The 26,818-nt window shown below is 39.8% G+C and overlaps 1 protein-coding gene across 6 annotated transcripts in view; it reads right to left on the reverse strand.

The window, feature by feature from the left end:
- PJA2 (praja ring finger ubiquitin ligase 2) overlaps window positions 1-26,570 on the reverse strand; it is a 38,624-nt gene extending 12,054 nt beyond the window's left edge. Inside the window, exons 1-5 of one of the 6 annotated variants that reach the window (XM_033164815.1) lie at window positions 26,469-26,570; window positions 14,245-14,361; window positions 11,474-11,674; window positions 8,690-9,719; window positions 4,620-4,805 (exon numbers count right to left, since the gene is read on the reverse strand). In XM_033164815.1, the coding sequence (XP_033020706.1) occupies window positions 4,620-4,805; window positions 8,690-9,719; window positions 11,474-11,674; window positions 14,245-14,290 (1,463 nt within the window). In that variant the 5' untranslated portion in view covers window positions 14,291-14,361; window positions 26,469-26,570. Of the gene's footprint in view, window positions 1-4,619; window positions 4,806-8,689; window positions 9,720-11,473; window positions 11,675-12,763; window positions 12,826-14,244; window positions 14,362-21,809; window positions 21,931-26,468 lie in introns of those variants that run through there. The other 5 variants (XM_033164814.1, XM_033164817.1, XM_033164816.1 and 2 more) reach the window with 5 other exon arrangements.
- Between the last annotated feature and the right edge of the window lie 248 nt (window positions 26,571-26,818).

Genomic DNA, 26,818 nt, shown 5'->3' on the forward strand with positions numbered 1-26,818 from the left:
AGCTGCTAGCAAACAAAACCTGGCAGCCGTTTTCCATAGAAAGCAGTACATCCTATTAAGTAATGATTCAACAGCAATAGCTAAAATACCATTATTTCTATTTTTAAAATTAAGAGGGAGTAAGTATATACATCTGCCAACCTAGCAGTTTGAAAGCATGTCAAAGTGCACGTAGATAAATAGGTACTGCTCTGGCGGGAAGGTAAACGGCACTTCCATGTGCTGCTCTGGTTCGCCAGAAGCGTCTTAGTCATGCTGGCAACATGACCCGGAAGCTGTACGCTGGCTGCCTTGACCAATAAAACAATGAGCGCCGCAACCCCAGAGTCGTCCGCGACTGGACCTAATGATCGGGGATCCCTTTACCTTTAAGTATATACATATGAATAATAAAGATCTAATGTCTGCATAAACTGCTCTGGTGATGTGAGCCAAAGCCCTAGCACATTGTGCAGGGAAGGTATCACCCTACTACTCTCTTTGTCAAGTCCATTCATGAATCTATAGTTGAATTTTGTATTCTCCTACTGCTATAGCACAATGATGACAGTTTAACATGCTTTTAGAAGTTTTTCAAAAAATACTTTTAAATGTTTTTACTTCGTTTTTAATTGTTTTATTACTTTGGTGGTTGCTGTCCAGGGCTCCCATGGGAGGAAGGCCAGAATATAAATTTACTAAATGAATAAATTAAAAAACAACAACCACACTGTGTTTATTGAACATTCATCCTTGCATAATTATTGAATGATACTGTTACAGAATACAAGACAAAGGTTTTATTGTAACTGAAAATTAGTGATCTTGCTCTGGAGAGGATTAAATCTGCCATCTTCACAAAATGCAAATCATGAAGGTAGGCTGTAACTGGATCATTTGGAAGGCAGATAGTCAGAGAAGTGAGTAGGACAAGTTAAAGCAGCTGGCTAACTACAAGAGCAGAGGAATTTCTTAATCAGAGCTGTAATTTCCAGCTATATTAAATTGATTTTTCATAAATATTGATAGTAGTCAGAAAATATCCCTTTTGGAATTGAGCCTGGATAGTTCAGCTAGTTGGAGTGTGGTACTGATAATGCCAGGGTTTCAGGTTCGATCCCCGTATGGGACAGCTGCATAGTCCTGCATTGCAGGGGGTAGGACTAGATGATCCTCAGGGTCCCTTCCAACTCTACAAATCTATGATTATATGAATTGTGGAAGTGGAAACATCCACCAAGAACATTCTTATAGTAAAAAGCAAATTATATAGTACAAAAGGAGTGAACCTGCACAAAGTAATGCCCTTATGATTAGGACACTAAACGGGTACAGCTTTTTTCACCTTTTCTACTGACCTACTGCACAAGGAATGAGCCTCAAACTCCTGAGAATCTGGCACCGTGTGTTAGAATGAGGAGGCAGACCAATGACTCAATCAGCACTACACAAGTGGCTACGCATCTCTACTAATTGTACTGAGTGACTGCGGAGGGCCTTAGTAGAACTATTACCTGCTCTTTGTAGAGTTCCTGCTCTTGATCCTTCTGTGTGAAAAGACAATGACACATTGTGGGCTTATACAACCCTGCATCTAATAGTGTCCCTTTACTGATGAAAAACTCTTTGATTCAGCACAGGCTTCCATTAGCAAAAAAAAAAAAAAAAAAGGAGGGGGGGGAAGAGCATTTTCACATATTCTTCCTTCCCTCTGCAGCAACCTGCACACACTCAAGGGACTGTAGGAGAAAGCAGGAGTTTGTGAAAATCACTTTCCTCTCACCTTTTAACTCACAGAAGTCTCCACTGGATCAAAAAGTCTTCCTTCAGAAAAGAAATACAATTAGATATAACCCTTTGCTTCCTCTCCATCTGTCTTAACACCAAACAAAACAACCCAAGCTGTGTGTGTTTCTCTTAGCTTGAAATGTGAAGCTTGAGCAATTCTCTTCTTGATGAGAAAAAAGGCTAAATAAAGCAGTTTATAAACCTACATGAGACTAATTCTGGCTAAATTAGCTGCAACTGAAATTTATCTTGCTTGCTGATTACAGTCTGCTGTCTTTATATAAAGGTCAACAATATCAAATGATTTACAAGACCTTCATATTTTTGTGTGTGAAAATAGGGAGAATAATTTAAAGTTAGCAGCTATTTAAAAACTGTCAGCACTATGTATTCAAGAACACACATACCTCTTATCTAAATCACTCTGTAAGAGTCACAATTTGTTATATTGTAGTCATGTGGCATGAAAAAGGTCATTAGCATGCAAGTAAAACAATTTCCTTTTCAACTGCTTTATTGTGTAGGTGGACAAAATTATGGTCTTAACTATATTTTTCTTTCCATTTACAAAAACAACAACAACCTCAACCCAATGTTTTAGAATGAATCACACGATTCTTCACTACTTATTTGCAACAAGACATTCCTACTGCTCTAGTCCAGTTCCCCAAAAGTGACTGACTTAAGAGGAAAGGTCATCAGAATCCCTGCTAATGAATTCTCAAGCTCTGTGCAACTGGTTGTACACAAGCATGACAAACTGGCACAGCTCTAAGAAAACGTGACAATTTTATCAGAGCAAGAATTCTAGATGCTCTTAAATCTAACCAGAAAGGAAATCATCAACCAAAATATTTAATATATGTTCTGCCTAGCAGAACTGGAGGGAGTGGTCTAAGCAGCTTTATTGCAGCAACAAAAGCCCACTTTGGGGTTTTCAAGTATTTTATATAACAAATTTACACCTTTCTCCCAATGTTGGTATTGAATATGTAACGCAGCACCTGCACCTGCGAAAACTGCATAATCAATGGCGCTTCTCTTAACATAACCTTTCTGCTATGGCCAAATTGTAACCCAGCAAGGAAACAACAATGGGAAAAAAACCATTTCACCATATATAATTTTTCTTACAATTTGGTATCACAGACTTTTTGTTTGAGACTCCCTTTTGATTTTCCCATTGAAAAATGCAGAAACATAGGGCAAAAGCTAGTTTTAGTATGATTCACGGTTGTCCTAAAAAGATTTAAATTCCTGAATGGCCCTTTAAACTGTGCTTTCACAATGAAACTACTGAATTAGATAATTTTTTCTTACATCCATCATTACTGGCTTTCTTGAGAATAAACAAGTTTAATAAGGTAAGATAACACACTGATATTAGTGATACCATACAAAATTACGAGCAGAATGAGGCCACATTAATGTTTTGGCTGTGGATATATCAGTGGATATACCAATGTTATTTATTAGCACTATAACTACTCTTATTGCCTGCAGCCCTTATTGCTCTAATCTTACCAGCTCACCTTGCAGCTGGGTGATAAAAATAAATAAATATGTGAGACAAAAACTATGTGGTACAGCTTTATTGAGACTGTAACACTTCAGAATGCAGATAGAGGAAATGTATGTCAAATGGTCCTCTCTGCACCAAAACAGAAACAGCTGGTTTCTCTCTTATGTGATCATTTTCTAAGTGCTCTCTTGCTTACAAAAATTCTGAGTTACTTCTGAGTTACTTGTTGTTACCTTGACATTTTTGACAGTTCATAAATGATAAAGCAAGTAAAATGGAGAGAACAGCCACTTCAACAGTGATATATAAAGCTGACTGCATCCTGGAGTAGGCCCTGTACTTGTAAGTTACTGAGGCACAGAGCAAGAACAGTATCTATAAATGCGTAAAAAGGATTTAGCACACGAAGAGAACACTCTGTAACAGTGACATCATTGTGCACCATCCCATACCCTTCAACTGGTGTCCAGTAAACTCATATAATGATTACATTAGTAACAAACTGCAGCGTTCAAGTCACCATCCACACACTTGAATAGAACTAAACCAAAGATGAATTTTCTGCATGACAATCACCCCCACCAACCCCCCAGGAGATATCACTATCTGGAGTCTTCATTACCCATAACACTTCAATTTGACAAAATCGTGGAAGATTGGACAGGGCACACTTGGCATGTCTACAAAAATAAACTATGCCAGAGTAAGCAGATGCTGCTTTTCATGGTAAGGGAGAGTCATGGTGTATTGAAGCTATAGATACAGGCATTCCTTGCTTTGCACGGGAGTTATGCTCCAGATGCCCATGCACATTGGCGGGGCCTGCGTAAAGTGTTCCACTTCCAAATTCAGTGCCATGTATGAACACACATCAAATGCACGTAAATTGGTTGTTGCCTGCACACTGTATGTCACATATTCAATGGGCTGAAAGGCTGTAGGCTTATTGGTTCTGCTTCTCTATCTCAGCTAAACCTTACTGATCACAAAATAGGATATCAGTGACCCCCCCCCCCCAAAGCTGTTGATAATGCATAGTATAGCAGAGCTAATGAAGACCGCACAACTTTGGGGGGGGTCAGGGAAGAGGAGATTGAAGTCAACATCTACTTGGAAAACCTTACCTGATGTTACATACTGAAACCTATCCAAAATGGGGCCCCCAAAAGCTAATTGTATACTTCCTGCTGTAATTATTTCAGCCCATGATCACATATGGAACAGTACATAATCATTAGTTTTCTTTTAACAGAAACTATCACAGTAAAGTGATCATAATACATCAACAATTCTTGCTGAGTAGTACACTTCATTCTATAAGACAACATACCCTGCTTGGAAACCAAACTCATTATGTTCCTCTTCCACACCACTGCTGTCACTCTGCAATTCAGGTTCCTGCTCCTCTTTCCCTGGGAGAGTCTCCCAGCTCTCATCGCTGGAGGACTGATCTTTCACTGTCACAGCAAAATAGGAGGGCAGAGATGCAGACCATTCACCATCACTGCATTCAGAGCTGCAATATAAGACATTACATTTGCATTTTAAAAACTGGTTGATTTTTACGTAGAAGTTAACATGCTGAATATGATCTAGCCAAGCTAAGTATATTTCTGTCCCAAAAAGTATAATGAGAGAAATTTAAGCACGAGCTTAACTCCCCCATTGAAATCAGTGAGATTTGATCATGCTTAAAGTTTGGATGGATTGTGTGCCCATTGTATTTACTGTTTCTCTATGCATTATGTCAGTACATAATACATTGCCGAAAACAAAATAAAAATAAAAATGCTTATCTTCCTTTTGGAGGACAAACTTAAAGCTGCCAATTCTTTTACTGGTTCTGGTCAACGAAATTTTCTTTCCCAAATCCAAATGTTTTCAAGCCTCTAAATCACGGACATCTAAATAAATCTCTGCTAATTGGAAACGGGGGGTTAGTCTCACTATTTGGAGCTGGTTAAACAGAAAATGGGAAATAGCTCTTTCAGAACACTTTACATACCTAGCAAAGTAGGTCAAGAGCAATCTAAACTGTAACTTGACTGTATAATTGCATCACTGTACTTCACAGTTGTTGTTGTTATTGTTATTAAAGCCAATATAATGCGTATTTCAAAAAAATAAAACAAGAAACTGAAGGCATTTCTACCCTGGCATGCTTTCAGTGTGTAATTGTAAATCTTGCTGTTGCATGCTTTAACTGCTTTGATATTGTTGATTTTGGTTAATTGCTTGTTTGTGCTGCATTTTATTACAGTTTTTTAACCTATTATAAGTAAATAACAATAAATTACCTTTGAGAAATATACACTTGAGATGTTTAATATTTTAGCTCCTGGTCAATTTTCAATAACTGGGAGTGGGAAACATTTGCCAAATAACAAGTCTGATCCATGATTTTCAAACAAAATGAAATCAAACAAACAAAATTTATGTCAGAAAGGGTGGATTCAATGAACAGTACTATATACAGTTTCATCCAAAGCCATGACACATTTGTAGAAGTCTTGTGGCAATAAAGCTCCATGTGTAATATTTTAGACTACAAATACTACCAGAAGCAGTCAGCTTGGTCTGCTTCTCAGTTAAATTAAATAAATAAATAAGCTGCTTTTACAAGTTTAGATGAAGGTTCTATCTAAAAGCAATTAACCGAAATAGCTGGTTAGAATGTTGTAACAATCAAAGTATGAGCTACTGAGCTTCCCATTACTTATTCCCAACTTAGAAATGTATTTGAATAGCTGTAAAATGTTTCTAGCATTTCCCGCAAAACACATAGTCATTCATATACTACTTTGCATTTTTCTTAACCATACCTGATTTCCACATTTAAAAATTCTAAGGAATGAAGCAGTTCTAACCTAATTGGCTGTAGACATATTTAAGACCCAGAATGAAAAGTTATCTTAAGACAGTTACGCTGTATTTTTCTGGCCAAGTTATGGGACAATGTGCAAATGTGATTTTTCCTCTGCCATATGTTTATGACTTTGTTGAAAATAATTTAAACTAAGAAGTAATATGCTGCATTCCAATAGGTTTTCCAAGATTGCACGGCATTCAGTTGCTGCAACAGCGCAGAAGTTAAATATGATGAAATACTTCCATCTGTTCTTTATTCCCACTTGCAAAGGAGCACAAGCTCATGACATGAGAATAGTTCAATTAAAACAAAATACCCAGAAGAATGAACAACTAGGGAGTTGGAGCCTTGATGGAATGAACTAGTAGATGCTGAACATAATTTTCATTCTCAGAAATGCCAAAGTGGTTTAGGCACCTCTTATTTTAGGATACAGACCCAAAAGTGTGCATAGTAGCCCCTAAACAGTTTAATGCTTTAACAGTTTTTCAAAACACACCCTTCTGTATCACCCTTCCAATTATTCCCTTTCTTTTCACAGTTGTTGAACAATTTAGAAACAGGCCACCATTGTAAAATTCCAGCACATTTTAATTACATTTAAAATCCAAGTCTTCCTAATTACACTGCGCAACAATACCCAGTTAGCACTGAGGGAATGATTAAAAGTGAAGCTGGAATGCAGCCAAATTAGAGAATCATTATGGATACATCTATTATTTCTTCTTTTACTTGGGCATTTGAACAAATTAACTTTGTATCACGAAGTAGATTTAACATGGCAGAAACACATTTGAGCTTTTAATGAAGAGGTGCGTTTATATAGAGGAGAGCTCAGCACATGGAAATTTCATAGCTGCTTTTCATTCAGGTTCAAGTTCCATGGAAAATGCCTTAAATATGCTAAAAAATTTAAAGTACTTCCATTCATTAAAACATTCAAAGAAAGGATAATGCAAAGGATACTCTACAGATACAGCTCTGAAACAGTTATTTTCTTTATTTGAAGGTGCAGAGAGCATATTAGCTTCAACTATGGGAAATTAAAAATCTACTTAACTATGCAAAATTACTATACAGGGTACAACAACCAAATGAAGGTAGCCAGGCAGCTGAGGAGGTTGGGGGGAAGGCTAGGAGAAATGCATTGATGCAATGGCTCCCTGAACTTTCCTTTTGAAGCTAGTTCCAGTGAAGTGCTGAAATTAATTAGCCCCCCCCCCCAAAGCTAGATTTGGGGTGTGTTATCTTTGGGGATGCATCTTTTTAGGGGGAGGCATGGCCTCCACTAGGTGGTGGGCATTAATGCCACCAACCCTGTGCTGTGGAACACTCTTTCAGCAGATTCAGCAAACACCCTTGATTCAGCAGACACCCTTGCTTTTATTTCCAGGCATCTCTTAAAGACCTTTTTATGTAGACAAGCTTATGCAACTGCTTAAAATTTTGGATGAGCCAGTCATTTTAATCATTCTCAGCTGTTTTTATGGTGTTTTGTTGTATATGCTGCTGTACACTGCCATGTTGTATTGTTTGAATTGGCAGTATATACTTTTATTAATAATTCAGAGGTGGGAGTTTGTGCACACGAGGATGAGTACAATAAGGTGTATAGTCCAACATCTCACCCCACCCATGCTGAAAATACCCTGCCCTACGCTACTTGATAGAACAATTTCCAAAAGCATTAAAGATACTTGAAGCGGCATATTCCTGTGGCCTATCCCCAATTTTTCTTCCCATGAAGCATATATAGAATAACGAATCAGCTCAATTCCAGTAGGTGCATTAACACTACATCTGCACACTGCTGGGAAAACTTGGGACAAGATATAAATGTGTTCAAAGTTTGTGGTAAATTTGAAGAGGCCGCTAGTGATAAAGATTTTACTTCCACTTCACCTTCATTCCTAAATTTGTTTGTGTGGCTTCTTTTATGACTTCATTCTCTTTCTGTCATGTGGAGAGAATGACTTACCAAGTTGTAAAGTGCTTCTGAAATATTAAGACAGCATTAACAGCAGTGAATATACCACTAAATAAAAATAAAAATGCAGCTTTGCTTTTAGCAGATGATGCTAATAGTTCAAAAGTCTGGGTCAAAATACATGTCACAAGATAAAAAAAGTCTGGCTATCAAGATATCTTACAAAAATTGTGTTATTTCCAAAACTGCTGGTCTTATGAGTAACTGCTGAGGCTCTTAGGGCTGGCAGCGCCACCAAAAAACAAACAAAACAAAAAACTCACCACTTTTTGGCACCAATAATTATGCCATAAAGTACATAGTGAATAGTATGAACATCAGATGGTATAGACTGGAATTTTCTTTCTTGGGAGCCACTCCCTTTGGTAAAGATCAGAAAGGGGGCAATGGGGAACTGGTACCATTTGGCAGATATCACCTTACTGCACCTTACATGGGGTCAATCCTACGAGAACATTTAATATTGTCCTAACCATAGTGATTTTCATTGTACAGGTATTCAGACATGTAGAAAATTTGAATTAAACTTTGCAGAAACTCTTACCTGTCTTCATCTTTGTTAGAGCTTGATAGATTTCTGCCAGTCTCTTCAAATTCATCCCAGAAAGCACTATCGTCCACTTTGCATTTTTCCTGAAGTGTTATATTTTGCTTCCTTAGTTCACTTTTTAATTTCTTTTGAGCTCCTCCATAGTCTCTTGGATCAAAAAACATACTAGAATTGCTTTTCTCTTTGCTGTGTTTCAGGACACATTCTGTGTTACAGTGCTGGACATCCACATTCTCAGTCCACCTTCTACTGCTGGTCTTTTCTTCCTCTTCATTTGAAAAAGACTGCTTCCTATCCAACTGGCTCACAGGATTTTGTTTTCTAACTTTGGGTCTTACGACCAGTTCTGATGAATTCTCTTGGTCTGTCTTCACAGTACTCAGTTCGTTACAAATTCCTATTTGTGTCCTAATTGTAGGATCAGCTGTATTTTTTTGCTGTTCCATATCAGAAGTAACACTAAGGTTATTTGTTACTAGATGTTTATCTTCACTAGATGTTTTTACAAGTGTCTTATTTTGGTGAGCAGTAACCAATTCTAGGCTAGAATGTCTCTTGAAAGGCACTGGTCCTATGTCTTCAAAACTTTTGCTTGAAGCATTATGATTGAAATTAGACAGATGTGACTGCAGATCACTAAAGGAATCCACTCCTTTCTCCAGTTCAGAAAGCATACTATCCAGTGTCTCTTGAAATATTCCCGCTTCTTCTTTAGCTAATGAAATATCATTTTGGTCATTCTCTTCCTCTCCATCACTGCTATCTGGCTCATAAGAGTCAATGTTTACAAAAGCAATTCCATTCTGACCATTAAGGTTATTGTGCTCTCCACAAGTATTAGAATTCATATTGTTACCCACAGTTTGGTTGTCTCCCCAATTGTAACATGCTGGAGAAAATGGAGAAGCATCTGTGTTGACTGCTTGGTTCAGTTCAGCTTGACCAACAGGATTTTCTGAAGCAACATTCGCTAACAATGGTACATCTGCCAAAGGAGAACATACTTGGGCAAGTGGACTGGAACCTTTATATAAAAATGTAAAGAAAGCGTATGTTGGAATGATAAGACCAATCAAAGTTTTTTTTATCAACACACACAATAAAAATGGCATTTGTTGATGATGCTCAACTGTGGCTGTTCTTCATTAGAATGTTTAAAAAGCGAGTCATAGTATGTATAAGACATTTCATGAAGATTTCGTGGATGTTCATTATTAGAATTAAAATATATTTAGGTAATGCTGAAAAATCATGCTGTATTGTGTGTCAGAAGGAGAAAGCCAGCATCTTGCAGTTCTGTGTTAACCATACCCTGACATTTTTATAGCTCCTGATATGCCACATATTAATAACTTAGGGGACAACACAGAATGCTTGACCAGGCTGCAGAATTACTATGTATTACTTCTGAGTCAACACGCAGTATTATATTACAGAAATTTTAAAAAATATCCCTGCACTAGAAACTGTATCAAACATCCCAACATGGCCAGTTAAAGGAAATTCTTGTTCTACAACATCTTAAGAAGATGAACACAGTATTTTCTATCAATAGCTATTACTAAGATTAAACAAGTGTACATTTATTGTGTCTCAGTCAATGCCATTCCTTATGATACAAGCAAAGTGCTTCATGGAACAATTTAATTAGGTTCTGGAATGTCCTTCCTGTCTCTCCATCAGTATTTCTGTGATTTTGATAAAAGAACCTGAAAACATGGAAGGGCACATATTCTGCTAGCTTTAATAGGATGCTGTTTCACTTTATGTTGCCAAAGTTATTATTTTATTTTCAATTAAATGGTTTTATTGTGATTTATATTTAATATGCCGTAAGCAGCAGCATGAACATTTGGCTAACAGGTTAGATGTAAATGTGTTAACTGATGATTTGGCATATCCTACGATACTGGCAATACAATACAGTACTGTAATTGATGGGTTACAATATAGCAGTGTAGTTGATGAACATCTGCCTTGCATGCAGATTGTTCCAGGTTCAATCCCTGGCATCTCCAGGTGGGGCTGGTAAAGACTCCCTGCCTGCAATCATGAAGAGTCGCTGCCAGTCATCACTGAGAATACTAGCTAGATGGATCAATAGTCTGATTCAGTACCAGCCAGCTTCCCATGTTCCTATGGGTCTTACTTTGAGAAAATTGGATTTGAGTTATTCTTACGTTTTTAGAACAGTTAAAATACTGCTAAGATTAGGTGAGGGGGTAGGGAGGGGGGAGAGGAGTTCTTCAAAATAGCAACAACCAACAACATTAAGGTAATGAAGCTAGAAGATGATTGTGCAGAAACTAACTGGATGCAACAAATAAAGCAAAGCTGGAGAGAAAAATGAACAGAAGGCACTTACATACTACCCAACACTACAAAGCATGGTATATAATTGCCTATATCCATGGACAATGGACACCTGAAACATTCCCATTTCTGTGCATTCTATTGTTTGCATGCATAATAAAACTAAAATTCCAATAATGATCCATCTATGAACCACTGTCATACAAACCACTTTTAGTATTTCCCTCACTAGAGAATTATGCAAATTTGGGGCGATGGCTAAGATTTTGACCGCAGTTTAATAATTTCATATTGTTCTGATGAGCTTCAAATACACTTGTAGATGTAAGAAAAAAGTTGTATCAATATTGCCATTTTCACTATTGCCTAGCTGTTCAACTGACTTGTACCAACAGCTTGTTATTATTTCAAATGATTTCCCTAAAGAAGAAAAATATTTTCAGGTTGTAATTATTTGACACGCACACAAATAATTTTCTTTTTGAACATCATCTAGTTCTAATCCTTCACATTCTCCATCGTGTTGGCTTGAATTTCTCTCTTGGTTCGTCAGAGATGGTCTAAAATTGACATAGGCATGCCTTCTTCCGTATCTTCTGCCTGTAATAGTCTGATACCCTCCTGCTGGTTTTGGCCATGTGGGCTTTCCAGCTTCCTGACCCATTTCTGCAAGAGAAAGAGGGGAGGAGGGAAGCAATTCTAAACACATTAGAAAATATTTTTAAATAAAAAACTCATTTTTAATAATGGTATAAACAAATGTTACATGCAAAACTAAGTTTAGGTGCTCATCCTGCTAGCAATACAGGTATGTACTATATGTCAATTGTCATGTTACTTTACTTTTCAAAATACTGCATAAAACCTAAAAATAGGACAGTGGCATAAGCACAAAGAACAAACTAGCATGCTTTTTTGTCTAACAGCTTCCAATTTAGAAAAAAGCTGGCATGTTAGCCCAGCTGAATCGATGCACCTGACTCTCTTAAACTTTTAGCAGCATCCCCTAATAAATCACATTTCTCTAGCATTTTTTAACATTAGGAAATATCAAACAATCCAACCCATTCCACAACTGTTCCTTATACAGTATCTCCCTTTTAGTTTTGTCTTCAGTTTCACAGCCTGTTTTATGCCGCTGCTTCTCTCACTGGGATTCAAACAGTACCCCAGAGTTTCTCAAGTTTTTGGAAGAAACCTACAATTAGGTGCCAACATGTAAGGGACTATTCTAATTTCCAGAGCCTTTCTTTTCTTTAACTGGGCTAACCACATACAGCTACTTCTGGATGGCCACCTTTAATACACAGGTTGCTCACTACATCCCTTGTTATATTTTATGCTTGAATTCTAGTTAAATATATAATCCTTCTATATAATATTATCATTAAATATGGGGGGATTCAGTTGCTGAATACAATATGCTTGCATTTTTCTGTTGTAGGGGAAAAATTAGGGCTCAAAAGGCGATTCCAAATAATTGACTCTATCCCTTCTCCTTACAGTCACAACTATAATCTAGTCTGCTCCACTTCTGGTGCCTTATAGGCACTGAAACTACAAATCACTGCAATCTCTGATTTTTATACAAGAGAAGCAAAAGAGGATGAGTAAGGCAAGCGAGGGTTCCACAAGAAGAAATAATGGAACTAGGGCAAGCAGCATACACAAACACTGCTTGTTCAACCTGATGGCAGGAGAGTAGAAAATTACAAGATGGATTACATGAACTCACATTATAATTGAGAAAGTCACGTTATAATAGAAACAAATTAACGTCTGGTGCAGTGCTGGCAGGTTCTGATGTTCTGTCTGTTCTTTACTGAAGTTCAGATAGGAGGCAATGGCAGTCAAGCAGATTTTAAAGCGCGGATCACGCAAAGAATGGACACAAAAACTGCCTTGCACAATCAGATCAAAGACCAAAGAGCCCAACATTGTGCATCCAACAGAGGCTGAACTGTTTCTGGAAGCTGATGGTGATGGCCATTCTATTTCTCTTTCAGTAACTGATACTCAGAGGTACACTGCCCCGGGCACAGAGATTTCAATAAGCTAATAGCTGCTGACATACCTGTGCCTCAGGAATTTGAGTGTTTAAAACAAAATAAAAAATAAAAAAAATTCCTTCCAGTAGCACCTTAGAGACCAACTAAGTTTATTCTTGGTATGAGCTTTCGTGTGCATGCACACTTATCTGAAGAAGTGTGCATGCACACAAAAGCTCATACCAAGAACAAACTTAGTTTGTCTCTAAGGTGCTACTGGAAGGAATTTTTATTATTATTTTGTTTTGACTATGGCAGACCAACACGGCTACCTACCTGTAATTGAGTCTTTAACTCATTTAAGCTAGTGGCCCTCTATATACTTTACAGCTTACACGAATGAACATCACAAGATAAAGATGTACTGAAGAAAAGGAAAAGTCTATTCACTGTGTCTATGGTATATTTGCCTTGTATCTTAATATTTATAATTTGTTAAGCTCCAAAATGCAATTAAGTGCTGTATAGTTTTTTTTATAAAGAGCTTAAAATAAGGTCCTGCCTTAAGGCTTATAGATCTTCTGCTACCTCTCTCAGTGTGTCTGTATAAAATATAGTTCTTTTCCTTTTTTATCTGCATTCACTAGACTATGCTGCAGTAAAATTATCCCTTGCAATCTGTATCCATCTGTCACCTTCTACGATGAAGTAAAAATAATAGTAATAATTTTAGAATAGTTGCTTAAAAAGCAAACAAGAATAACCAACATCAAGCAGGCAAGGAAGAAAACAGAGATGTTAAGTGAACTACTTCCAAGTCATGCACCCTGATTGGCAGCAATTCTATTAATATAAATCTTTAATTAGAGTTGGAGGAATTAGTTCTAATCATTTATTCAGATGAGCTATGGAAGTTTGCCTTCAAACCAGAATTAAGAAACCGCAGTCTGAAGTAGGTTTGTGAATTCTGGTTTGTAGGCAAACTTTCGTTGGCAATAATCATAGCTTTCCTGATTCATATCTTGTGTGGCAAGCTGTAGTTACCTACAAAACACGATGTGGAGTAAAAAATGCCATGATGAGAGGAAGGAGTGTGCTAGCCCACAAAGTGACTGTTTTTGACCCTGAAACTGGTCTTTGTTTATGGGAACTCATTTGTAAAAATGTCCAACAAATTAAAACTTCATTTTCTCTGCTCTTCCAGACCTATTTTAGTAGATATCTACTTCCAACAATTATAATACCTACTGCAATTCAGCAGGGTCTTGTTAGAAAAGACTTCAATGTGATCCATATTCTCCCAGTAGTTTTCTTCCTGCCATCTCCTCAGTCCATCAGATCTATCATTTTATTTGTCCATGAAACCTGTGTGATACCAATCACATGATTTTAATTGGTATCTTTTAAACAAAGACAAAGTTTGTCTATAATAGTTATGCTCAGTAAAAAAAGCTGTATGTATTCTATCATTAGGTTTGCATTTATTTCATTTACAGCTATAGATTTCCCAAGAGATCTAAAGAAGGTAATTCAAGAACATTACAACATTACATTTTATATTTATAAAAGTATTAATTCTCTGTGCATTAACTACATCACTTTTAAAGAATGCAGTAACTTCTGCAGTAAATAGCAATTTTAGTGTGTGAGGTCCTTTTGCAAGGCAGAGTATAACTTATAAATGCTAGAGAGAAACGTTTCAAAATGCTTCCTCTAATGCATCTTCCTATTCTGCTTTGGATTATATACAGTTCATCATCAAGGAATGACTCAAACAATTCAGGTATTCACATTATTATTCAAGCAATATTCAGCAATAAAATAGAATTAGAAGCAAAACAGTAAAGCCCTAGTTTAGGCCATCAAAAACTACCACTTGCTGGGCAGCAAGTATTTAAGAGGACAAAAACACTGCAGACACTGCTTTCCTAGATATAACTTTTCATGACATACAGATTGAAGCAGCTGTGATCTATAAAGATGTCTTTGCCTATAACACAATAAAAGCATGTAATCTAGCCAAAGCAGAACAAATTCCTTATCTTGATGGTCTGATTTAGAATGGAGATTCTGCTGTCATCTAACCATCCTACATACAATATTTCCTGGTCAAAATGGTTGTGGAGTTCTTACTCTGAATAATTTGGCATATGTGCATCAAAGGCCAGGATAACAGTTTCAGGATTTCCCATCTTTAACAATCTGGGATCTATCCCAAATGCTTAGCTTATAAATAGTGGGTAGTACTACATTTAATATATTTTCCTGACTCAGAAATACATCCTCTGGGGAATGGAAGTTGTTATTACAGTTTGGTCACTGCCTTCTAAATGATCTTTGTTACTGCTATAGCATAGCTTGCTAAAGAAATTGTCTTCTGTGTGGACAATCTGTCTATTCTACATGGAAACTGTTCTGACAAATTCAGGCTCTCTTTGCCTGAAAATTGAGGAACAGCTCCTTTTCTTGCCAATGATACACCAGCTGCTTTGCATATAAAATTGCTTAGATTCAGTTCCCTTGGAAGTTGCTAGTGTTAATGGAGTCAGCATTCCAGATAGGGCCTGTTATGGCTTCAACTGGATAGAGGACTGCACGTTGAGATTTCTGCACTGCAGGGGGTTGAACTACATGACCCTTGGGGTCCCTTCCAACTCTACAATTCTGTGATTGGAAGCAACCACTGACACTAGATTCATAATTTTTAGTGAATGCTCAACAGTCAGCAGACTCTGCAGTTTGTTATTGCTTCATTCATGGAATGCAGTGTACAAGTTGCCCTCTAGATCCGCTAGACCAGTGTTTCTCAAACTGATGTGGTAGACCAGTAATTCTCTCCCCCCCCCCCAACTGTGCTAGCGCCCAAAGCATATTATGGTCCCGAAAGCATCCCACCCAACCTAGGCTGTGGTAGAATTGCTGCGGACCAGCAGCCAATGACTTGTGGAACAGCACCAGTGGACCACCAGTTTGAGCAGCAATGCTCTAAACTAGCTGTTCTTGATTTCCATCTTCTTTTGTAACAAACAAACAAACAAATATTCCTGTAATAACCGTCCTTCCACTTTGGGCACATCTAGATGCAAGCATTTTTAACCACTATCTATTTGGTATTCATTTATTTGGTATTCATAGCAGATATCACAAAGAGATAGCACTTGCGACCTTGGTTGCTTTCATCTGCCTTGAAATGGGCAAAGAAAATCACACCCTGGTGATCCTCTTGGATCTTTCAATGGCTTTCAATATTGTTGATCATGACATGTTGGTGACATTGCTTCAGATGCATTCTGGGCAAGGAGGTTCTGGAACAGGAGAAAGGGTAGCTAATCAGCTTTCCAATACATCTAAGAGGCTACTGACAGAAATCATAGGAAGGCACAGGGCTTGATAATAATAATAATAATATTTATTATTTGTACCCCGCCCATCTGGCTGGATTTCCCCAGCCACTCTGGGCGGCTTCCAACAGAAATCAAATACAAAAATATCAAACATTAAAAACTTCCCTAAAAAGGGCTGCCTTCAGGTTTTTTCTGATGCCATCCTATGCTGATGGTACACTGTGCTCATACTTTCCTCATGACTAGGGCCTTTAGTACTGGTATTCATGTGGTAAAGGTTCATAATAAGAGACTGAATGCAGCAGAGCCACTAAAGAATGACACAAAGAATTCTGGTCAACTTCTTAGTCAACCATTCTAGCAGCCAGGTAAGATGTGAGGGTTTTAGGAGATGAGTATCTGTAGCAACCCCCACCCTTCAATCAATGACATTGAATCCCAACACAGTGCACAGCACAGCACAGCATCATGAAAAGAGTTACTTTGCCTTCCTGTGCCAGCAGCCTTTTCAAAAACCATTATTCCTATGGAGGATATACTACAGGCTTTCATCAACGGTCTCTGGAAATCTATACATATATGAATGCCACTAGCAACAGATTTGTGGACCTTTAGTGAAGCCAAATAAAAAAAAACCCTGAAATAACAGGCCACCGGGACTTGTGATCTAAGGCAGACAGGATATCATTAACAGACTTTTGGCCACAAACATTTAAATCTTTGGGTGCTCAGATATTCATTACTGCTGAAGCCCTTTGGTGATGCATGTAAACTAACTGTAGAATCAGTGTATTCAAATATCAAAGAAAATCCATCAGACTGAAAGAGATTATCTGTTCCTGCGGTTTCCTATTCCAATGGGAGTTTGCAGTAGAGATTCTGACAACACAAAATATCAGCTGCCCTATGATGCTTTGGGGGATTATCCCTGCAATGAAAGTGCTTTCTCTCTGAGATCACACCCGTATCTGTCATACAATCCTTCTCTAATGCCAAGTGGAAAACACTGTGATGAAAATATTTCCTATAAATCTCAAGTCCAGTGCCCCTTCCAACCCTTAACAAAAGTCTTTCTACAAGGTTCTCTGTTTCTCAGAGCCTATTGAGCAGGAATGCAGTTGAGCCGGTATGACTTGTTCTTCATCTATTACAAAGACAGGTAGTCTGTGGTCCATTGGATAATGGAATACAAACCAATATTTAATGAACATTTGAAGCTTCGTGATCAGTAATGTGGGTTTTCTGGGAAATTTTGAATCAGAAAACTTATCAGAAAGTTTGGAAAGGACTCATCTTTGAATCTGGAGGGCTGCTGCCAAATAGCATAGATAGCATTGAGCTAGATGGACCAATGGTCTGCCTTCCTAAAAGCAAACTATGTTCCTATTAGGAAAAGGATTGTATTTTTTTTAAGATCTCAGAAGACTGCAACAGCCCATTTTTACTTTATTAAACCTATAACAATTTAGTAATATTTCTTTTTTCCTCCGAGCTTGTCACCTTCTTTTTTTTTAAATAGGCAGGTAGCTCCTTCTTCATCCACTGCTTCAATCCTCAACTAACCATATCCTTGACTTCCTCTAGTTTTGCCCCAGTGCTGAGACAGTTACTGCTTGTGGTAGCCATCTTCTTCCTTCCTACCCTTCCTCTGGCACACCTTTCCTTCTAGAGGGAGTCCCCTAGGAAAACTGTAGGGTGTTGGAAATAGCAGACTCAAAGCGCTGGCAGTGGCCAAAACTGTTTTTTCCTATCAGTGGCTACTGACTTTTGGGGGGAGTCATAGATCTAGCAGTCTTCATTCATACCTTAGCGTAGACTACTGCACTACATATCCTAGGGTACTGATCAAAGCTTCAGCTAGTGCAAATGTTACAGACAGTCTTATGTTCCTACTGGTCCCCCGCATGTTGTATTACACAAGTACCACACAGGTGGCACTACTGACCCCAAGCACAATGGAAGGTGCTAATATTTATCCACAGAACCTTACAATGAGTGATCTTAGTCTGACAAAGAATGTCCTCAACAATATAATGTACATGCCATGTTCAGGCATCAATAATATAGAAGTATTCTCAGTGGTAACTATGGAATTCTTTCCCTAGAATTTGCCAAATTCCAAGCATCTTTCAAAAATATTGCAAGACCTTACTGAGTTGGTCAGTAGCTAAATGGCATTTTTGAAGGTGTAGCAGAAGATGTAGAGTCTATTATTAAGCAAGTCACCATGAACTGCAAGTTTTTAAAAAAATAATAAAACACAGAATATTACATGAACATGTTTTTTATTACAGCAATTTCACCACCAAAGTTAGTTTCCCCTTATTCTTCTTAGGATCATCTAAAGGAGAGTTATACAGTGACTACCTCAGCTTCTCCACAACTATGTCTGTAACTTATTTGCAGAAATAACAGAATAAGTTATCCATGCATAGCAGTCCAAAATTTATGATTATGATTGGCTTAGAAATTCTCACAACAAACTTGTGCTTCAGTTCATATTTTACTTCATTTTAAACTAACTACACATGCAGATTAAATACGGAGCCATTTCATAATTCACAGTTGCCAGGTGAAAAGTGAAATGCTGCACAAATACTCCAACAATTTATGGACTAGTGGCACTACTGAGATATTCAGATTCCAGGAGTTTGGGATTTAGAACTACAACACTTCAACTTTTTATGTAATATTAAATAAATCATCTTCAAACAACCAACAAACATTTTAAATTCATGCCAGTGGCACTTTGCAGCTAAATAAAAAATAGTGGTATTATGCACAGTGATATAACTTAAGTAATTATCTCTAAAGTGTATACTTGATGTATCAGAGTTTAGGATTACAACAAAAATTATAGGAACATCTAAAGTATGTTCAAAGGTCTTGGATGGGTAGTTTTCTAATCCTTACAATACAACATGTTTTATTGATTTAGGTTGTCTTGTAAAGCCTGGAACAAGCAACACATTCCACATCTCTTAGCCAGGCTGCTCTCCCTTGTCTCCTCTCCTACGGAAATTATTCCATTTCCACTTTTGTTAATGCCTCAGTTAAATTTAATCAGGGTATGCAAACATGCATACCAGGAGGCAAACTTTGGTTTGACACCACTAACCACACTATGTGTTAACATGGGTGCAGATATAATAGTTATCTCCAAAAAGGGGAGGAGGAAATTAAACCAGGGGTTTCTAAATGTGGTGGCTAACCTGTGACCCTCCAGATGTTGCTCCCATACACCCTTAACCATGCTGCCTGGGGCTGATGGTATCCAATAACATCTGGAGGGCTGCAGTTAGCTATCCCTGCTCTAAACGGTGATCCTGAGATTAGGAATTTTACATCTGCATCAGGCCTTGGTTATAAACAAACTATCAAGGCCAGCACAAGTGAGTCGTACTTTCACCATATCTTTCAAAGAATACCGGTACTCATGAAAGCTTGAGTTCACACATGGCCTCCACTTGAATTCTCCTTTAACTGTTACAGCGGGGGCACAAGTCACTTACACATCTGTTTTTCAGCAGTTCATACAATGCAAAAAGAGATAAATTTGAAGCTGGGATTAAAGATTTCCAGGTCATGCTTTGTGCCCATCTCCAATAGATTAAAGTAGCTTGTCATGCATGTTATCTCAGATATGGCTATCATCTTCCAAAAACACCCAAGTCAGAAAAGAATGGGATTCATTGTTTATTATAACTGCATTAAGTGTGACACAAAGTAGTATGTTCACAATTTTAACATGAGGAACCAGATCAAAATTTCTTCATTGGAAAGTCTTATCAAGCACATTTTTTGAACTTATATTTTCTGAAATCAACTAATCTTACTACTAATCAACTGGAAACCAGATTGCAATCTTTTACCATTGGAGCATTCTAAGCGGAGCAGCATCTACTAAATCAGGAATAGGGAACGTGCACCCCATAGCCCAAATATGACCTGAAAAACCTCTCTACGCAGCCTTCAGGATTCTTCCTTCCCTGCCCCCCCAATCCATGTCTCTAACCAACCCTGTTCTATGCATTTGTCAAGTGACCCCTTGAATGCTGCCCATCAGGTAATGCTGATGATGAAAAGGAGTCAAACATTTTATAAATGAAAATGCAGACCTTAAAATTAAAATTTCTCCACCCGTGCATTGCCAAATTGCAAACCAAATCAAACAGTTAAATTCTCCAGTGTACATTTAATTTCTTAAAGAGTTAAAAGCACTGCATTAAGAAATTTTCCTACTCTTTTTTATATACTTTTTTGTACATATTAAATCAGTGTGTAACAACTTGAAAAGTAGGTTTAAGCTTGCATTTCCCCCTCTCTATTTAACAAAGGGGCATAAAACTATGAGTTAGAAATACAGTATAAAGATCTAAATAGCCTCAGTGTCTCTCTTTCAATGACACGTATCTTTTTTGCCACAGATGTGGCATTTTATATGAGAAAAACTTTTCTCTTTGGAACATACTGGATTATGTCTTCTGGAGACACTCTTGAAAAAAAAACTCTTTTTTGTTGTTTTTACATAAGCCCCAAATGTGCATACAATACGAAAACACGTGCAGAAGATGGCAAGCTAAGAACCCGCATTTTATATCTCCGGGCCATCAAAAGAGAGCCGAAGAATTCATCTGGTTCCCAACTCAAATCTCGGTGCAAGTCGTCTCTCTGCCCCATTCCCAAATCAAACCCACGTGGGGAGGAGGAACGTGGGTGGGGTGGTGGGGGGGGGGAAGAAGTTTTGCGTCACACGCCCGTGGCAAACCTCACACGGGTCAAAACAAATGCAGGCCTGTCAAAAAGGGAGCCAACCCTCAAGCCCCTCGCTGCACCACTCTCGCGCGACCTACGCGCGTGCGCCGATGCCCCCCCCCCCGCGCTAAGAAGCATGCTCACATCTCACTGTATATATACACACAAGAAAGTATACATATTACATACCCATTCGCTATGTGTGTGTGTGTATATATATATATATATATGTGTGTGTGTGTGTGTGTGCATATATATATATATATATATATACACACACACACACACACACACACACACACACACCACGTAACTGTGAGCATCACAAAGCTCCCCCCCCCCGCCAAGATTTGGGCACCGCGCAACCTCCGAAGCCGCGTCGCAGCCCTATCAGGCCCACTCCCACCCCACGCTTCAGAGTACCCGGCTACGGCGGTTCCCCCTGGAGAGCACCGTCCTCTCAGCCGGGTCACGGGAAGAACCAACCCCGGGCGGAGACCGAGGGGGAGAGAGAAGCGGGGTGGGGGAGGGGCGGCCGGCTCGGCCTCCTTCCCCTCCCCCACCCCAGGCCTCCGCTCTGAGGAGAACTGCGAGGGGGCGGGGAGCCAGCCAAGCTCCCGCCCGCCTGCCTCTTACTCCCGCCAGGGCCCGCAGCGGCGCGCCCCGGAGCCCACCCGACCGCCGGCCCTCAAGAATCCGGACGCGAAAACTCACCGCCTCCCCTTAAGCCAAAGGGCGACAGGGCGGCGGCGGCGGCGGCGGCAGTCGAGACGCACCACCTCGGGACGGAAAGCCGGCCCGGCCAATCGCGCCGGGAAAGCCACGCACGCGCCGGCCAATCCCGCCTCCCACCTCTCGGGAGGAAGCCAATCGGTGAGGGGAAATGAAGGCGGAGGTTTTGGAAGGGCCCGCCCACCGCTCTCCCTCCTTCCCTCTGAGGGCTGGAGTTTTGCGGGCGTCTGTCAGGAGCTCCTTCACACACGCGTTTCGGCGGAGGAGGCTTTCACAGGCAGTTCTGCCCCGCAAAGTCGCAGTCCCGCCGCCGCTGCGGAGCTGTAGTAATAATCCCGCCTGGAGCCCGCAGTAAAGTTGTCATTGCGGAGCTATGAGGGTATACTGTATAAGCTCCTGGCAGCGGGGCTTTGCCTTGTTCTTGAGGAGTACACAAGTAGCACGCGATGCATATCCCTACCCTTGAGTTCCCAGTCCGGCATAATTGCTGGGAAACGCGAAAAAAGCCACTGATATCGTCTGGAAAGTACCTTGCGAGTGTATGTTTTCTGATTGTATTGCAGATGCTCGAGGGGTAATTACATACACACAAACTGATCAGCGGTCCTAGGTGCTGCAAATCCAAGTCACAGAAGAAGAGTAGCCCTGCTAACATAAAATGGGCATTTTCTCCCTCTCTTCAGATTAGAAGTAACAGCCTGATCCTATCCATTGTCGAGCAATCCTATACACCAGATAAGCCTAGCGATGCACAAATTGCTAGATTGGCCCGTGCAACAAGACTATCGAAGGGATGGAGGCACTGCCGGACTCACTCCCTGATAATAGTAATAATGATGATGATGATGATGATGATGATGATGATGATGATGATGACTTTATTATTTGTACCCCACCCATCTGACTGGGTTGCAACAGGCACTCTGGACAGCTTCCAACATTATTGGGCACAGTAATGGACTGGATGGGGTACTTATACCTCCAGCATTGTTGATACATGCATAGAAGGTGCCTTGAAATATATTATTAATATATTTAACCCATTAATTAATTTAATATATTATTAATTAATTAATTAATTAATTTGCTTACCACCCAAAGATCTCAGGGCGGTTCACAGCATAAAAATGCAAGAAATTATCCAGTTGGTACATCAGCCAGGACCATGCTTTGATGGGATAGTCTGGACAAAGGTATCCATGCTCTGGTGTCCCCATGTGTAAGACTATTGCAAGGCATCATGCACAAGGCTGCCTTCGAAAATTATCTAGAAGTGGTAGTTGATCTAAAAAGAGCTCTTCGAAATCCTAAATTGGGACCAGATACTATCATCATATTGTTATTGATTTATCGGTGCTAGAATTTAGCTTAAGATTTAGGGGTATCAAAGCTAATTTACCTGGAGTTAATAGCCAGACTCAGGTGTGTTTACACTATGTGATAACCCCTTTAATTAGCACAGGTGAAGGCTAATTAAGTCAGACCCTGTGTGCTGGACAGTGTGCTAGACATCCTTAATCCTGAGAAATTAACATGGGTTCAAAGGTTATGGAGTCAACCTAATTTCCTTTGAGGTGAGAGCCTGGAGATATTAGCACAACAAAGCATCAATTACCAGGTGTGAGGAAGCAGGTGAGTGCCGCCTCCCTTTGTGTTAGAGAAGGCCAGGGCTTAGGTTAGCAAGGTTAGAACAGGCAGGGAAATGTGATCCTTGGGTGCAGGAGAGGCAGGCTGCCAAGGGAGGGATGCTGCTGCCTTTGGAAGAAGCTGGTGCCATTTGGGATGTGATGTTTGGAATTCCCTCCACAGCAAGCACAGTTTGTATACATGTTTAAATAAACCATATATCATAAAGATACCACAGACTCCACTGTGCCTCATTGGTCCAAAAGGAAACACAGACCCTGGGTTTGAGACCCCCTGAATTTTGCACTGCTGTGGTGATTAGGGTGGTGTGCAACAATATTACCGTATTTTTCGCTCCATAGAACGCACCGGACCATAGGGCGCACCTCATTTTTAGAGGAGGAAACAAGGGAAAAAAATATTTTTCTGGTTTTCCTCCTCTAAAAGCCCTTTCTTGTGGGTTTTTTTTTTTTTTTTTGAGGATCAGCTAAAAGTTTTGCAGCTTTTTTTGCAAAGGGGGAAAAGCAAAGCTCCTTTTGCAAAGGGGGAAAAGCAAAGAGGAAAAGCCCCATTTTTATGAGGTTTAACTCACATTTCTGAAAAATCTTAAGGAAAGGGAGCCATTTCTACAGTTTCCAGACAGATAATCTAATCAGCCAGTCACATGTCCTGGGGAAACAAACAACCTCCCTCTGCAGCACATTCAACAAAGGAGGGCGGGGCTGAAAGGGAGCGGGGACTCTTATCTCTCTCCTGATCTCTTGCTGATCAGCTGCTGAGCGGGGTCCTTTCAACACTCCCTTTTCTCTTTGTAAAATAAAAAGCATGATCCTATTTTGGCCCCTGGGCAATTCAGCTCCAGGGACCACCATTCGCTCCATAAGACGCACAGGCATTTCCCCTTACTTTTTAGTAGGAAAAAAGTGCGTCTTATGGAGCAAAAAATACGGTATGTTAGTGCCCAGGATCCATTTCCAAGGCAAGTTCAAAGTGCTGGTTTTAATTTCTAAAGGCCCTTAGTATCTTTGGATTGGATGAATCCCAAACCAGAATTAAGATTGCCGGAAGAAATATCAACAATATCAGATATGCTGATGACACAATCTTGATGGCAGAAAGTGAGGAGGAATTAAAGAACCTTTTAATGAGGGTGAAAGAGAGCACAAAATATGGTCTGAAGCTCAACATCAAAAAACTAAGATCATGGCCACTGGTCCCATCACCTCCTGGCAAATAGAAGGGGAAGAAATGGAGGCAGTAAGAGATTTTACTTTCGTGGGTTCCATGATCACTGCAGATGGTGACAGCCGTCACAAAATTAAAAGACGCCTGCTTCTTGGGAGAAAAGCAATGACAAACCTAGAAAGCATCTTAAAAAGCAGAGACATCACCTTGCCGACAAAGGTGCGTATAGTTAAAGCTATAGTTTTCCCAGTAGTGATGTATGGAAGTGAGAGCTGGACCATAAAGAAGACTCATTGCCGAATAATTTGTGCTTTTGAATTATGGTGCTGGAGGAGACTCTTGAGAGTCCCATGGACTGCAAGAAGATCAAACCTATCCATTCTTAAGGAAATCAGGCCTGAGTGCTCACTAGAAGGACAGATCCTGAAGCTGAAGCTCCAATACTTTGGCCACATCATGAGAAGAGAAGACTCCCTGGAAAAGACCCTGATGTTGGGAAAGATGGAGGGCACAAAGAGAAAGGGACGACAAAGGACAAGATGGTTGGACAGTGTTCTCAAAGCTACCAATATGAATCTGACTAAACTGCGGGAGGCAGTGGAAGATAGGAGTGCCTGGTGTGCTCTGGTCCATGGGGTCACGAAGAGTCGGACACGACTAAACAACAAATGTTTGAACTATGGGACGCAGGTGGCACTGTGGTCTAAACCACTGAGCCTCTTGGGCATGCCAATCAGAAGGTTGGCGGTTCGAATCCCCGCGACAGGGTGAGCTCCCGTTGCTCGGTCCCAGCTCCTGCCAACCTAGCAGTTCAAAAGCACGCCAAAAAGTGCAAGTAGATAAATAGGTACCGCTCCGGCGGTAGGGTAAACGGCATTTCCGTGTGCTGCTCTGGTGTCAGTGTTCCACTGCAGCAGAAGCGGCTTAGTCATGCTGGCCACATGACCCGGAAAAACTATCTGCTGACAAACACCGGCTCCCTGATGAGTGCCGCAACCCCAGAGTCGTCTGCAACTAGACTTAACTGTCAGGGGTCATTTACCTTTTTATCTTTGGACTAGGTTACCCGAAAAGTTAATTTCTTCCCAATACACATTCTCATTCCTCGAGACCCTCTGCAGAGACCGTGTTCCAAGTGCCGCAATCAGGTGAAGTGAGACAGGTGACTACTAGGGAGAAGGCATTCTCAGTGATGGCACCCCAATTGTAAAATGGCCTCCCCAGAGAAGCATGGCTCAACTGGCATTTTCTTTATGGCCATTTTGGCTCCAGGTAGATTTCTCTCTACCTGCCCCCCCCATCTCTTTAAATAATGTGTGATCTTAATATCAGGGCTCTCAATGTCTCACCTGTGTGTTATTTTATATTTATGTTCCTAAACTAATTTTTGTATCTTACCTTGCAATTAATTTTATATGGTGGATTGGTTGGTTGGTTTTACTTTATGTCTTTGTGTAAGTTTTGCAGCTAGGACAAGAGACCACACTTTGAACCACAATCCCTGCAATAAGAATTGCATGGAAAACTTCCAATGATGAGCTATCTCTACTCTTAAGTGCCTTTCCCCCCTACATATGCCAGGAATTGTATCTCAGATATTTCTCATGCCATACTATCTCCCTGCCACCTTTGCATGCATAGCTCTAGTGACTTTTAACACTTGCATAACTGGCAAAATAAATGAATAATATTTACACAGGACAGTATTCAGATACTGTAGAATACCCTGGTCTGGCTGTTGTCTGGACCCAGGATTAGGGAATATCTCACTTCCATTCTGCTGCAGTTGTACCTTATCAGCTTAAGGTCCCAAGTCAAATTGCCGCTTACCTGTAAAGCCATATGGAGGCTGGGCTTGGCATACCTGAGCCTCTGCCTGATCATTGTGTGTGAGAGAAAGGAGGTATGGTTTAAGGCTGCAATCCAAAGCACACTTACTTCTGAATAAACATGCTCTCTTAAGCACATACGAGTCACCCATACTCTTCAGCAATTGTGACATCATTGGCTATTGCTTCGTGTTGTTATTGTATCATTGCTAAGGGAGCTGTCTGTGAGCAATAGTGTGATTGGTAGACTAACTGTGCAGTTACTATGGGCTTTGTGAGAATGGTTGTTACTGTGCTGGTTGTGCTTGTGATGTTTTCAGTGTGTGGTTCTTACTGAGCACAAGATTCCAG

This window comes from Lacerta agilis, chromosome 11, assembly GCF_009819535.1.
Source record: "Lacerta agilis isolate rLacAgi1 chromosome 11, rLacAgi1.pri, whole genome shotgun sequence".
In the NCBI taxonomy this organism is placed as follows: domain Eukaryota; kingdom Metazoa; phylum Chordata; class Lepidosauria; order Squamata; family Lacertidae; genus Lacerta; species Lacerta agilis.